This window comes from Arvicanthis niloticus, chromosome 13 (assembly GCF_011762505.2).
Source record: "Arvicanthis niloticus isolate mArvNil1 chromosome 13, mArvNil1.pat.X, whole genome shotgun sequence".
Taxonomy (NCBI): Eukaryota; Metazoa; Chordata; class Mammalia; order Rodentia; family Muridae; genus Arvicanthis; species Arvicanthis niloticus.
Window position 1 is genome coordinate 21,832,821 of NC_047670.1, and position 13,628 is coordinate 21,846,448.

Below are 13,628 nucleotides of genomic sequence, written 5' to 3' on the forward strand. Positions count from 1 at the left end.
ACCGTTTTCAGATGGCTTATTGTATATCACAAAGGAGACAACCAATACTTAATTGTCTGATTCTTTCCTATTCAAACCAGGAACTGACTCAGGCTCCATTACTATTTCCCAGTTATTACCCAAATAATCTGCATCTTGAGCCCTTAATTTATTTTACATAGTTGTTTCACCCTAAAACCCTATGACCAGTCTATTTCTTGCTCTTTTTCCTATCTTTAAAAAAATATCTATCTCATAATACAAAACGTAAAAAACATTCTAACTTTATTATCCAGTTATGGCTTCCTCTATTTTAGCTACAATAGAAATTTTTAGCTTCTCATATCTATGACTACCATAGAACAGCCATAGCAAACCAACTCTCTTCCTCCACTATCACTCTTTCAATGAAACATGAACTGGCTTTGATGCTTATGGCAAAGATCAACTCTCAAGAGTGCAAGGATTTAGGGAGTAGGTATCACATAATCCATCACTACCACCACCATCTCCTCCTACTCTTTCCCCTCTCCCCTCCTTTCCCCCCCCCCATTATTATCACTAGAAAATCTGAGAAATCCAACAGGGTTAACAATGCTAGCCTACACATAAGGAAACATCTAATTTCAGATTTTAAAAGAAAATTACACTCTACACAGTTAACTCTAACTAGAATCAATATCCTCTGCTTTAAATGCACATTCTAACATGGCTACAGTGATTTAACAGTATGCACAGTAGAGCTGCATAAACATCTGTGGGTTGAGCTATAATAATCCCACTGTCTCCACTCTGTTTCTTGATCCTTTCTTTACTTAATAAAATGGAGTCAAAGTAAACTTGAAATAAGTTCTAATAATGCATTAGCACATTATTTGATGGCACCTTAGATTATCCAAGCTACCAATCACTTTAAGAACAAAATTGAAGAATGTAAAAACTGGTTGGCAAAAGGCTTAGCATGTAAAGGTCCTTGCTGCCAAACCTAACTAACAACCAGAGATCACACAGTGGGAAGTTCTGATTCAGAAGGTCCCTCTAACCTTATGGGCACACGGAGAAACACACGCGCTCTTTCTCATTCACGATTGAGGAGAATAATAAATGTAAAAATATTTTAAAAACAATATCTATACTAATAAATCATACAAAATACTAAAGATTCAAAAAACAAAGTCAAATGAACAAAATAAACACACTAATCAAAGCTTGGAAGATAAAGGTGGCTTAAGTCACCCTAGGAAATGCTATAAAATGGATCAAAGCAGAGAATGTCTGAGGAAAAAAGATTCAAGCTGGTTCTGCTCTAAACAGAAACAGAGTATAGATAGACTCAGATAGTATTAAAAATTTTAAGTGTGTCTGGAAGCAATGCAAAAAGACCTTAATATTTTCTCTGAAATTGCTTCATGTATCTTTTAAGTTGACTAGTTTACCTGTTCTACAGAAACAAAAATAAAATTCACAAGGACGCTAAGCAAAGAATCCTCAACATCAAGCAAAGACCAATGCTCTACCCGCAATCAAGTTGCTTTAAATAAGATTGTTCACGCTTCCAGCACAAACCAGATACTTCTTTTTTTCTTTGATCAATAATGGTGGCCCCACTTACAAGCCTTAGTTAGATATAAAGCTTGATCTAGGGACTTAAGTAGTGGTTTATTGATTCCACATTGATTATCTATCAAGTCATCAATAACAGGTCTTGAGGATGTTCTCTTTCTCCTCTGAACTCCCCAGTCATTATGCTGTCCATCTTAGTGAAGAGTCTAGGACTTCACATGTGATTATTAATAACTATCTCATAACCCGTTTTTCCAAATTTTAGTTGACAAGTGCAATTTATTTCAAATATTATTAGGGGTTATGATATGGGAACCTGTGGTCTGGTTTTCACTGAAGACTACAGCCAATACATGGAAAGAGAAGGCCTGTGTTATCTGTAAGAGTAAGCTACGAGAACTAACCAAAGGAATCTGCTAAGTAGAAGTTGTTGTTAACTATGAGAGCAGGCAGACATAGCAAGCTCACAAACACTAAATGCTGATTCTAACAACTGAAATATATAACCTTATATTAAAACTAACACAGAAATGAGATAATAATGGCCTCTGAAACTATTAACTATATTTCTTTATTCCCAATAAATGTGATTTTTAAATATAAATTCTTATGTGGTGATAACTTTAAGGAAAATGTTAAAGTCTAATTTTATTTAATGACTTAAAATGCTAAAAACCCAAGATTAGTTGGAAATAGCCAGATTAATCCTCCAAAGAAACCATATTAGTGCATAATCCAACATGTTTATCATGCATTTAAAATATTATTTTCATTCTTTGTTTTATTTCCTGTTGAAAACTAGTCCAAGAATTATTTAACAGTGTTTAAATGTCAGACACACATATCTAATAAACTAGTAAGCTATACTTAATTAAATCTCACCATACTATCTTTTCTGACAGCTGTTGCATGATTTATGTTAGTGTATTAATAGTGAATGTTTTGAATCACAAGTATAAAGTTATTTAATAAGCAATGAGCCTTATAAAGCTATTGAATTCAGGAACTGAAATATGTCCTTATGAAGGAAAAGGAGGCCAGAGATGCATACATCTTCCCAACCCACAAAAGAAAAAAAATGAAATTAGAATATGAACATACACTGATTAATGTGTTAAAACAGGCCAGCATGGTCCAGGGAACAGAACAAAATAATGTGGCTCACTAAACATTTACATTAAGTCTAGTGTCAGATTCAAAGAATTTAGGATTGACGGAAACTTCCATCTGAATTACTTCTCTGGGCTTTCCAATATACAATGTGTATTCATGTAATTTTTCCTATTACTCCATATTGTTCTTCAAAATATCTATTGAGGTAGTAGTTTAAATGAGAATGGGCATCACAGTATATACTGGAGTGTTAGGTTCCTAGTCTGTTGACTCCTCAGGAAGGACCAGGAGGTGTGGCCTTGTTGGAGAATATGTCACTGGGGTGGGCTTTCAGGTTTCAAAGGGCACAGCACCAGGCCCAGTCTAGCTGGCTCTCCTTGCCTCATGCCTGGGGTAAGCCGGAAGCTCTTAGCTGCTACGTAAGCACCACCCCTGTCTGCTTGCTGCCACATTTCCTGTCAGGATGCTCATGTACTCAGCCTTTGAAACTAGATACAAGCAAGCCCCCAATTAAATGTTTTCTTTTATAAATTGTTGACCACGGTGTCTCTTCACAACAAAAGAAAAGTAAAACTAAGACATCAGTGATAACTTTTAAATCTGAATGTATTTGTGCACTTAGTATCTGCTTCTTCTTCCACACTTTAATTCCTTTGAGGATGTCACTACTTGATCCTCAGTGTCTGGCTAACACTGGGAATACTTCTTTGAAAAGCTATATTGTTGGTTCTGTTTTGATTCAAAAGGTTTGTGGGAAACCAGAAAAAAAAAAAAAAAAACATCGATTCTATTTAAGCTGCTATATAACTTCTCATGATGACTTCACTATACAGCAGTGTTTGAAAACTAGATCACAGAATAAGTGCTTTTCTCCTGTACTGTTTAAAGATAAAGGTTAGTTCTGTTGTTCATTTAACTAGATTATAAATCATTGGAGTCTGAATTGAGAGATCTGCTGCATTTGTAAAATCTTACTATAAATACCTCACATTACTCTTAGTTGCTATTATTCTAATCCAGTACAACAGCTTTCCAACATATGAAAGAAAAAGCTTCCTACATTCAATATACTAAAGATAGAATGTTTCTGTGCTGTCGCTTCATTACTCTAAAGATATAACTTACATGAATAAAAAAATGAAGTGATGGGGTGTGATTTTTTTCAATCCTGGCTGTGCTTTGGAATAACCAACCCTCAAGGTACAGCACAGCAGCCATTACACATCACAATTGTGTGTGTCCATATCACTATTGTGTGTGTCAAAGAAAACTAGAGATTTTATGATACAGTTAACCAGCTGATGGGAGATTTTGTAATACAGGGTTAAGAGTTGAGATTTTGTAATTCAGTTACCAGCTGATAAAGATTTCATGTTTACTCTTCAGCGCTTCATTTACTGATTCTAAATAATCAATTTATACAAAGATAATGTCTAAAAACGTAAACTGTTCCCAACAAAACAATTCCTAGTGAGGAACACTACAACGTATGAGAGGATCATCAGCCTGAGTCTGGTAATCCATAGTGACACCAAGCCTTAAGTTTTCCAGCTAAGTAACAGGAGAGTGCACCGAGTCAGTATTTCTACAAGTCTCTAGTGTCAGGCTAAACAATGAAGATACAAAGCATGCCCGTCACCACCACAGAAAGTTCTAGGTTTTCCTAGACTTATTTTACTGAGAAGACTTAAAATAAATTTTTCTATAGATGTTCAGTATCTATACACAGCTAGAGTTTTTTTGAGTCCTTGAATCTCAAAACACTTACAACCTGAATGGGCCTGGTCTCATTTACTATTCTGAAAACGAAAATTATCTATGTATTCCTTACAAGAAAAAAATGTATTTTTAATCTTGTAAGGCAGGCAAAGGAAAGTCTGATCAACCTCAAGTAAGTACATTTCAAGAACTAGGAGAACCCAGGGCTTTGGAACCCCTCTAGAAATTTAGTTTAAGATGCTTTAGAGATAGCGTAGCAGAAAACAGAAGAGATCAAAGAAAAAGTAAACATACATACAGTAAACTGGAGAGCTTTGTACATAGATCAGTGGTTAGGTGCTTGCTTCTCATTAATTATGAGAAGGCCTTAGTCTGGATCCCGGGTAGTACCAAAAAGCAGGCCAAGCAAACACAGATAAAACCATCAACATTCACAGAGGCATTTGTCCTCCTAGTCTATTACCTTCACCAACTACATACTTTATGAGCGCAGACATGATAAAGATTTAGTCTATTTTACTGACAAACACAGTAAGCTCAATTTTAAGAAACATAATAATGAACCCAAGTACCCATTTATAAAGGTGAAGAGCTAGAATTAGCATAAACTCCTTTCCCATGGTACCTCAGAAGTAAAATGAAAAGAAGCCTTGTGACCTAACATGTCCAGAATACATTTATTTACTTACTTACAAAGATTAGTACTTACAAAGATTAAATATGCTTTCAAACACAAGAGCAACTAAAAAGTTCTGGTCAAACACACAGGCAAACAAAACACATCAACCCCAAACATACAAGCAACCATAGCCTATGAGGAAATGGAGAAAAACCACAAAAAGAAAACCAAATACTCAACATTCCTCTCTCACAGAAAAGACTTAAACACAAATCTTAAAAACAGAGAACAATCAAAGCTATGTACTACTGTCCGCCAGTTTCATATGTGATGTGCCTACCTTTTAAAATCACACAATCAATTGCATATGAAGAATAGGAAGAGAATTAGTTTTAAAAAGAATGCCTGCAAACTACAACAAAGTTCTAATTCCCAGAAAAAAAGCCCAGCGATCACACTACACTGCTAACTCTGGAAAACCACTTCAAGGACAATTCACTAAAATTAGGCAAGTATGGATGGATCTCCTACCAATCCCAAACGGCATTAAGAAACAGAATTTGGTCTACATACGATTCCTCTGAGGCAAAGCTTAAAAGTACCAAGTTTTTATGTTTTATATTTGACTTCATCTGTGGCCAAAAGACACTAATAATTTTTGAAACCCTAATACATGAAATTAGTTTCTAATAGCTCATGTACATTTCACAATTTTCCTAATTATTTTCTCACACAACAGAGAAACTTTCAACTAAAATTCACCACAAGCTTTCCATGTTTCAACATTTTAGGATGTCACAGAAGCTTACTATATGAGAATTTAAATATGTAATTTAATAAACAAACTTAATTAACAGAAATTATTACCAAATGCAGTCGTCTTTCAACAACACTTCCAATTTGCTAAGGGCTAAGTCATTTAACCCATTGTTGAAAACCATCTTATCTATCCTTCATAATGGAACAACACTGTTTACTCTAAAAAAGATAACTAGAAGTAAGCTGAAAAGGCTTCAACTTGTCACTTCCAGCAAACTATATTCTGCCACTTACATAAAGGCAAACATTTCTCAAAATTCAAACATGTAAAGTTTTCATAAATTATTAGCAAATTATTTTTTCTTTTAAAAGAAATAAAAATGGAATTAACTGAAATCTCATTACATGTAACATTAAAATAAATGGCAGTCTACAGAGATTAAAGGTAAAAAATATAAATACAATCTGTATGTTCTTACTTAATGCTGATACACTGGTGGATACGACAGAACGTCTCAAATATGAAGAGACGGGCATTCTCAATGAAGTCCTCAAGACACGCTACCAGGAAGAAGTCATTCACCAGCACCTAGATACATAAAATACTGAAAAATTAATCATGCTGACAACTGTTTTTAAAAACTTGACTCACTTTGTCTACTTCATTGCTTTATTCACCATGTAAAAAAAAATCCTACAGCACAGGAAGTTTTAGAATGTTGCTCATGTACAAATCCTTAATAATTTAAACAAATAAAGAATGACAAAAAAAAAAAAAAAAAGAAAACTCTCCAAGAAGTACCATTGTCTCCTTGTTTTACTGATGATTTGAGGTAACACAGCAACTTCCCTGATACATTTTGTTTTGCACAACACACTCTAGCTTCTTAAAAAGAAGGAACGAACTAAGGGAATGAACTTTCTACAACAAGACAGCATTAGGAAACATTGCAATGAACAGCTCCCGTTTCAAAGACAATAATTAAAGGAGATTATTTCAACAGGAATGTATAAGTAATGTGTAATGTTCACATGGTTATAGTGATACAAACTATGAAGAAAGATTTTAGTTTCCTATTTTGACTAATATTCAAAACCTAACACAATGTGTATTTACATTTTTTTCCTTAGAGAAATAGATCTTAGCTAAATTTCAGAATTCTGTTCCCTAATTTGATTTTAAAAGACAAAACTATCTGAGGATAGGGTTGCACACCTACAATCCCAGCACTCAAGAAACCTCGGTACAAAGGTCATGAGCCTGACGTCACCTTAAGATAAATCCAAACTATGTACTCACCCTCATCTAACCCCAAATATGCTGTAAATATGAGCAAATAAATAGATAGGTGTGGCAAGGCTGGTGATGGCTGAGTGGGAAAGCATACAGCATGCAAGCCTACCACCAGAACTAAACCTCTGGAAGACACGTAATGGAAAACAACAAAACCGACTCCACAGAGGAGCCCTGATTTCCACGTGTGTCCACATGCATTAAAAAATGCAGAAACTTTTTAAAATAATAAACAAAACCAAAAGCACAGCATCAGAGCATGATGGCGCAGGCCTTTAACACCACACTTGAGAGGCAGAGCAGGTGGAAGTATCTCCATAAATCCACTGACTTTGGTTTACACAGCACATTTCAGACTTGCTCTGAAAGAACATTATTTTCAACTAAACAATAGGAAAAATGAAGTATAAAATTAGTGACTGCAATAAACTGCCTAGTTTTTAGAAAATGTTAAATTTAATCTTTTGAAAAACTCTACAAGTTACTCCATCTATAAATAAGGGGAATCACAGTTGTGATATGCACTTACATATGAACCAGATTAGAAAAACCTAGAATTAAGGAGAAACAAATGAATTCAGACAGTTGATGTTTTAATTTCCCTAACCTAAAGGAGACAATGTCAATTTGGTGACTTCATACTATCAATAATATGCCATTTAGTTTATTTTCTTATTCAATTACTTCAATACTTTACCACATCTAGAAATTTAAAAATATAAATTGCTTTGTAAAAATTCATACTTACTGATTCACATTCTCTAAGCTTTTTCTGAGCCCCATCAAAATCAAAGTTGACATACAGGCATTCCACAAATTCTGTAATTGGGTCTTTATATGTGTAAGACTCCTATAAAATTAAACCAAATGCCCGGTTAGATTTTGTTGAGCACTGTTTAACATTGTGCCAAAAAAAAAATCCAAATTCACAGCTAATAATCCAATCTCATCTTCTCAAAGCACCCATTCTAACCCTTACATCATATAACACAGGAAGTTTGTCACATGTCCAAATTAAAGTCTCTAAACTCTCACCTTAGAATTACTCCACAAATTTTCAATTCTAATATCTAGTCTCCTATAGTCAATAAACAATGATGTACTTTTCCAGGTATGAATATATACCCTAAAATAACAATCATTTCTTTGTATAAATGCATTCTTAGATTATATCACATTTTTTTGGCTTTTTTTTGGTGTTTTGTTTTTTTTCCCAAGAAGCTCCATGTAAGTCAAACAGCAGGGGCTTCTGCCCACATTAACAACTCTTACTACAATATCCTAGTTAAAAGATCACCATTTGGAACAGGTGACCACTCCATAAACCATCAACAAGCAGCTCCACTAAGCACTAATCACTCAGACCGTATTACTTGTGAATTTGCAAAAGTAAGCTCAGGGCTTGCCTCTCTTCTAATTTCACGTAGACTTCCTTCTCACCTTACATATTTTCACCTAAGACCCCAGCATCTACAGATTACACCTACTATCTTACTGCTTTAAGTTTAGTTTTACCTGTTGAATAACTTTCACTAGATCTTTTAGCACCTGCCGGCGTTTCCGCACATCCTTGTTGGTAATGACAGCAGTGGTCAAATAGCGAAGAATATGTGGACACATTGTCTGAATTGCATTAAGGTACCTAAGGTAAAAATACAACAGTTTCTTAATATTCACTAAATCCCCACAATTCTTCATGTACATAGTTCAGTGTGAACTAAAGAAAACATCTAACATTATTTAGCCTAAAACTGCAAGAATTTAAGAATTACATTTAAGTATTACAAGAGAATAAGCACCTGTATAATCAGCAGAATCCAATGCCAAGAAACTCAATAGGTATATCATCACTATCACCAATGAAGAGTGAGCTGGAAAACTCATTCAGGAGTCTAGGAAGTCACTTATGGTTCAACAGATGTTGGAAGGTCTTTAGATGCACTATTTATTCCAAGACTTGAAAACAGCTATGACTTTTACTTTCCCATTAGAACAAAGGAATGAAAAAGGATATGTGCAAAGTACTTCTCATAGTCAGAAAACTGGGCACTTATACAATGCACAAGGATAGGGAGGACATTATTGCAGTATTACATGGCCTAAATTGAATCAGTAGCAGTGGCAGTAATGAAAAATAGGAATAAAAGTCAGATAAAAGATAAAGGTCAAAGGGGCCTTAACAATTATTTATCAAATCATACTACTGTTTTGATAGTGAACAAGGATCTAACTCATTGCATTTCTCCTGATCAATTTCCTTATATTGATACAATATGTACTAGCTGACCCCTTCCCCCAGCAGGTCCTCTACTGAGGTCAGAATTATCAGTCTGTAAAAACCATTTCTCAAAGATGTATGTGTGTGTGTGTGTATATATGTGTATGTATATATGTATGCATGTATGTTTGTATGTGTTCTAAACCACTAACTCAACTCCCATTAATAAGCTGCCTCTGCAGAAATTGCACCCCCAATTATATACTTCTTAGAAGATGAAATCCCAGCAATCTTTTAACTTTTAACATTTAAACTTCCAATCTTTCCTTGACTAGAATGTCACATGCATCATTATATTGTAGATTGCTACTGAGTTCTTTAGAAGACTTTAGAATTTAATAGCTAATGATGTCGGGCCTAACTGGAGGTCTAATCTCCATTGCACCTTCACCCTTCAGTCACATACACAGGTGGGCGTGATAAACAGGCCCCAGGCCCTAGAGAGATTTACATACTAATGAGGTACCTGAAGGCCAGAAGGTGGAGCCAATTAAGCATTCCTCCCCAGCCCCGCACCCCTTCCCCTCCCTATTTAACTCAGGTCCGCCCTGGGTTTTAAGGAGTGTGCATCCAGATCCATCCACCATCCTCATGCCAATAAACTGGTTTTGGAAACCCAAGGACTTCCTCCTGTGTTGGGGCCCGCCATGAGGAACCATGGAGAGGCCTTTAGTCAGTGAGCAGCCGGGCCTAACTTCCAGCTGGAGGAACCCAGAGCGTTTCTAGCCATTTTTTACCTACTAATCTTCACCTTCTTGCTTACCTGCCCCCCCCCCCCCAAGATAAGGTATAAAACTAAGATAAGGTATAAAACTAAATATCCATAAGAGTAAAACTTCAGGGTAGAGAATTGAAATGTAGCAGCTACCAGCTGGATCATCTGAGAAAACCTGAGCCCTGTTTCAAGCAGCAAATTGCAATACTCATGTCAAACAACAGTTTACTTGATAATCTGTTTTTAAAATCAGATTATCAAGTAATCTAACTCATTATCATATCTCAGAGTTTTTTGAAACAGTTCATTTTAGTAGGTATTTATGGAACTTGCTAAACGTTTCTCTAAAATTTGCAAATTTATCATCCGGGACACTAAACTTGTATTTTTTCCTTCTTCTAAACTTTGTGTCACTGTACATTTTCATATTCCTAGTGAGTCACACCATTGAGAATACATGCCAGAAGCTGAGAAAACTTTGTTAACAACTAGGGTTATGCAGGTATTTACATAAAGAGAAATCAAATTTCTAAAGTATTTTACTGACAACATTTAAAAAATAGTGTTTAGCTACTAAACAAGTTCAGGTTAGGTTCCATGAGACCATCTTGAGAAAAAAAATTAGTGAATAAAATTTAAAATTTTATCATACATTTTTAAATGTTTATTGGTTAATACTGACCTATAGTAAGACTTTCAAATATGTAAGTTATTTTTGGCTTTTCACAATGCCAGGGCTCAAACTCAGGGGCTCACAAAAGCAATGCTAGGCTGTAGCTCTACCACTACGCTGCATCTTCAGTTCTTATAATCAGTTTCTTAAATACATTTTTCTTGCAGATTCTCTTAACTAACCGCTATGATCAATTGACAAGCATATGGGAGCACTTTATTGCTTACATAATTTAGTTAAATGGTCTTGATACTGCTTCTTAGCATGTGGCTACGCGTGACAACATCACTTCCAACGTAACTTGGTTGAAGGAATTTAGAGGCATGGGACTTTCCTTTGTGCCTGCAGTGAGGGCTGCAACATTCTAGAACTGCAGCGTGACTTGAAAGTACCTGTCATACATTTCTGCAGCTAGGAAGGTCTGCTTCTAGTCTTAACTGTGACGGAATGGAAAGTGTACAAAGCTGCAAGTTCTCATTCATACCATGCTGCCATCCATCTAAATGACTTACTGAAACACAGATCTTATATGAAAGCACCGTCTCACTTTGGAATTCCAGATTGAATATTAGACTGCAGAAGTGAATCTATCATGCAGCATGTGACAACAGTAGCTCAAGGACAGCCATATCTTAGAAAACATCTACTTCTCCTGACCAGGTCGCCATAGCCCTCACCAGAGCAACCATTCTAGTGTCAAACAAGTTCATTTGTTTCTGGTTGTGTGTCTTTGCTGCTGAAATAAAAAAACCAACCAAATCCGTACTGGCAAATGACTTTTCTTTGTTAAAAACACAACTAAACAGAAACTTTGTTGAAACATCATTTCCATTAGTCTCTGTGAGCAAATTCTGCTGTGACATAGTATTTTAAATTTCTTAATTTTCTTCCAGTTGCTCTTCAATCAGTTGAGGATATTCACTGGTTATAATTTGGTGATGAAGATATACCCATTAGCATAGCCATATCGCCAAGTCAATGTTAATGTTAAATTTTAAATCAATTTATTTCCACTGTGCCTTAAAGGCACAATCTATTTATTTGTTGTAACGAGTTATGTTTGCATGTGACACACACACACACCCACACAAAAATCATATATCAATTTGTTGTAACGAGTTATGTTTGCATGTGACACACACACACACCCACACAAAAATCATATATCAAAAGTAAAATTAAACAATGATGTAACTTACTGTGGTTGGTAGAGGAACAGATCAATAATATTATCACGGCCTTTTGGATGGTTGAAAAAGACAAACAGAGACCAATGAATGAGCCATGTTCGCTGCTGCAGAGACTGGAGTGGAGAACTCACAGACTAAAGCATTAAGAAACGTATACAGAGGAAATATTAGTATATGAAAAACAGACAAGCAAATAAACACACTGATTTTAGAACTACAACAAGGCTCTATTCTAAGGCTATAATAACTATGCTTTATGATCAAGGCTTGACCCCACCCAAAGATGTTTTAAAACCAAGGACAGACTCAAGCAGTCTTTAATTAATGGGTGGGAGGGTGACATTAACTGTGGGTGAAACTCATCTTCTGCAACAACTTTCTACAGTAGGAGGCACTGACAGGGCAGTATTTTCAGGGGCATGATAGTTAAAGCAGTCAAACCAAGTGTGACCACTTTCAAGGTTAAGGGAACTTATCCTCCAAGTGAGCATTCATAATCAAGGCAAAACCACAAACAAACAAAAATTATCAAAGCAAAATATGAATGGTTTTTATTTCTTCTTTTCCCTCTTAGAATGTGTTCCCATTTCAGAAAACATAACAAGTGCAAAGAAATTTCAGGGAATCAATCCAAAACATGTAACTTACATTATTGTCTATGGTCTCTTTTAATCGAGTAAGGTCTTCCATGGCTGCATCCCAATTCTGCATTAAGATTTCAGAGGCCAGTTTTCCCCAGAGTGAACTTAAAGCATTTCTATCTGTTGCTGGAACCTATAGGAATAATTAGTTATAGCCTCAATATTATACAGCAAGAACAAAGGTACATTTTATACCCAATACATTCATCTAGCCTACCTAAAGACATATCCAAATTATATCTCTACCACAAACTCATTATTTTCAAGGCCTTATTGAAACACAATAGTAAACTACTTAAATAATTTATTTAAAAACACGTTTTTAATATCAGGTTTTTATTGTAAAATAAAAGGTGATTTTAAAGCTGGCAAACAACAGCATCACTTTGGCATAATCCACTTCAGAGAATACACATGCAATTGAAGTCTGTATCCCTAAACTACTCTGCAAATCATGTTACGATTCAAAGGAAGCTACTGTCAATGAATTTAAGTTGTAAGAAACCAAAGCCCCAATCTCATTCGCAATATTGTAAGAGATAAGACAAATACTAAAATACTTCAAAGAGACCACAGTAGCACATCAATATCTTAGCACTACGAAAGCTGAGGCAGGAGGATCACAAGCTTGAGGACAGCCTGGACCACTTAACAGACCTTGACTCACGAAAAGAAATAATACAAAAATATGACAGGAAAGAAAATGTAATGTACAGGCCTACTGGTTTATAAAAAAAGTTACTGACAAATTAAACTCAAAATTGTAAATAACTAACTACCAAACTAATGATAAAAATTGCTCAACAATATTCCCTTACAGTACACCAATGGAAACACATAAAATGAATCTGAACTAATCATGTGTTGAAGTAGCAAAAGCAAGGGAGGTTATTTAAGAAAGAATATATTCCTGCACTCCAAGTTGAAATTCTGAATTCACTTTTTACCAAAGCATTCATACAACAGAATATACCTATAACTTGCGTTATAAATTAAAATGTATACAGTGTGATTAGAAAGCCAATCAAGTGTTCAGCTCTGCCACTGTAAAGTCACCTGTGTTAGCCTCCACACAAGGATGACAG

The 13,628-nt window shown here is 35.3% G+C and overlaps 1 protein-coding gene across 2 annotated transcripts in view; it reads right to left on the reverse strand.

The window, feature by feature from the left end:
* Positions 1 to 13,628, reverse strand: part of Eif3e (eukaryotic translation initiation factor 3 subunit E) — a 32,186-nt gene that overhangs the window by 4,378 nt on the left and 14,180 nt on the right. For both annotated transcript variants that reach the window (XM_034516998.2, XM_076911325.1), the window contains exons 6-10: positions 12,551 to 12,676; positions 11,912 to 12,036; positions 8,562 to 8,688; positions 7,795 to 7,896; positions 6,232 to 6,341 (exon numbers count right to left, since the gene is read on the reverse strand). In XM_034516998.2, coding sequence (XP_034372889.1) covers positions 6,232 to 6,341; positions 7,795 to 7,896; positions 8,562 to 8,688; positions 11,912 to 12,036; positions 12,551 to 12,676 — 590 coding nt within the window. The remainder of the gene's footprint in view (positions 1 to 6,231; positions 6,342 to 7,794; positions 7,897 to 8,561; positions 8,689 to 11,911; positions 12,037 to 12,550; positions 12,677 to 13,628) is intronic.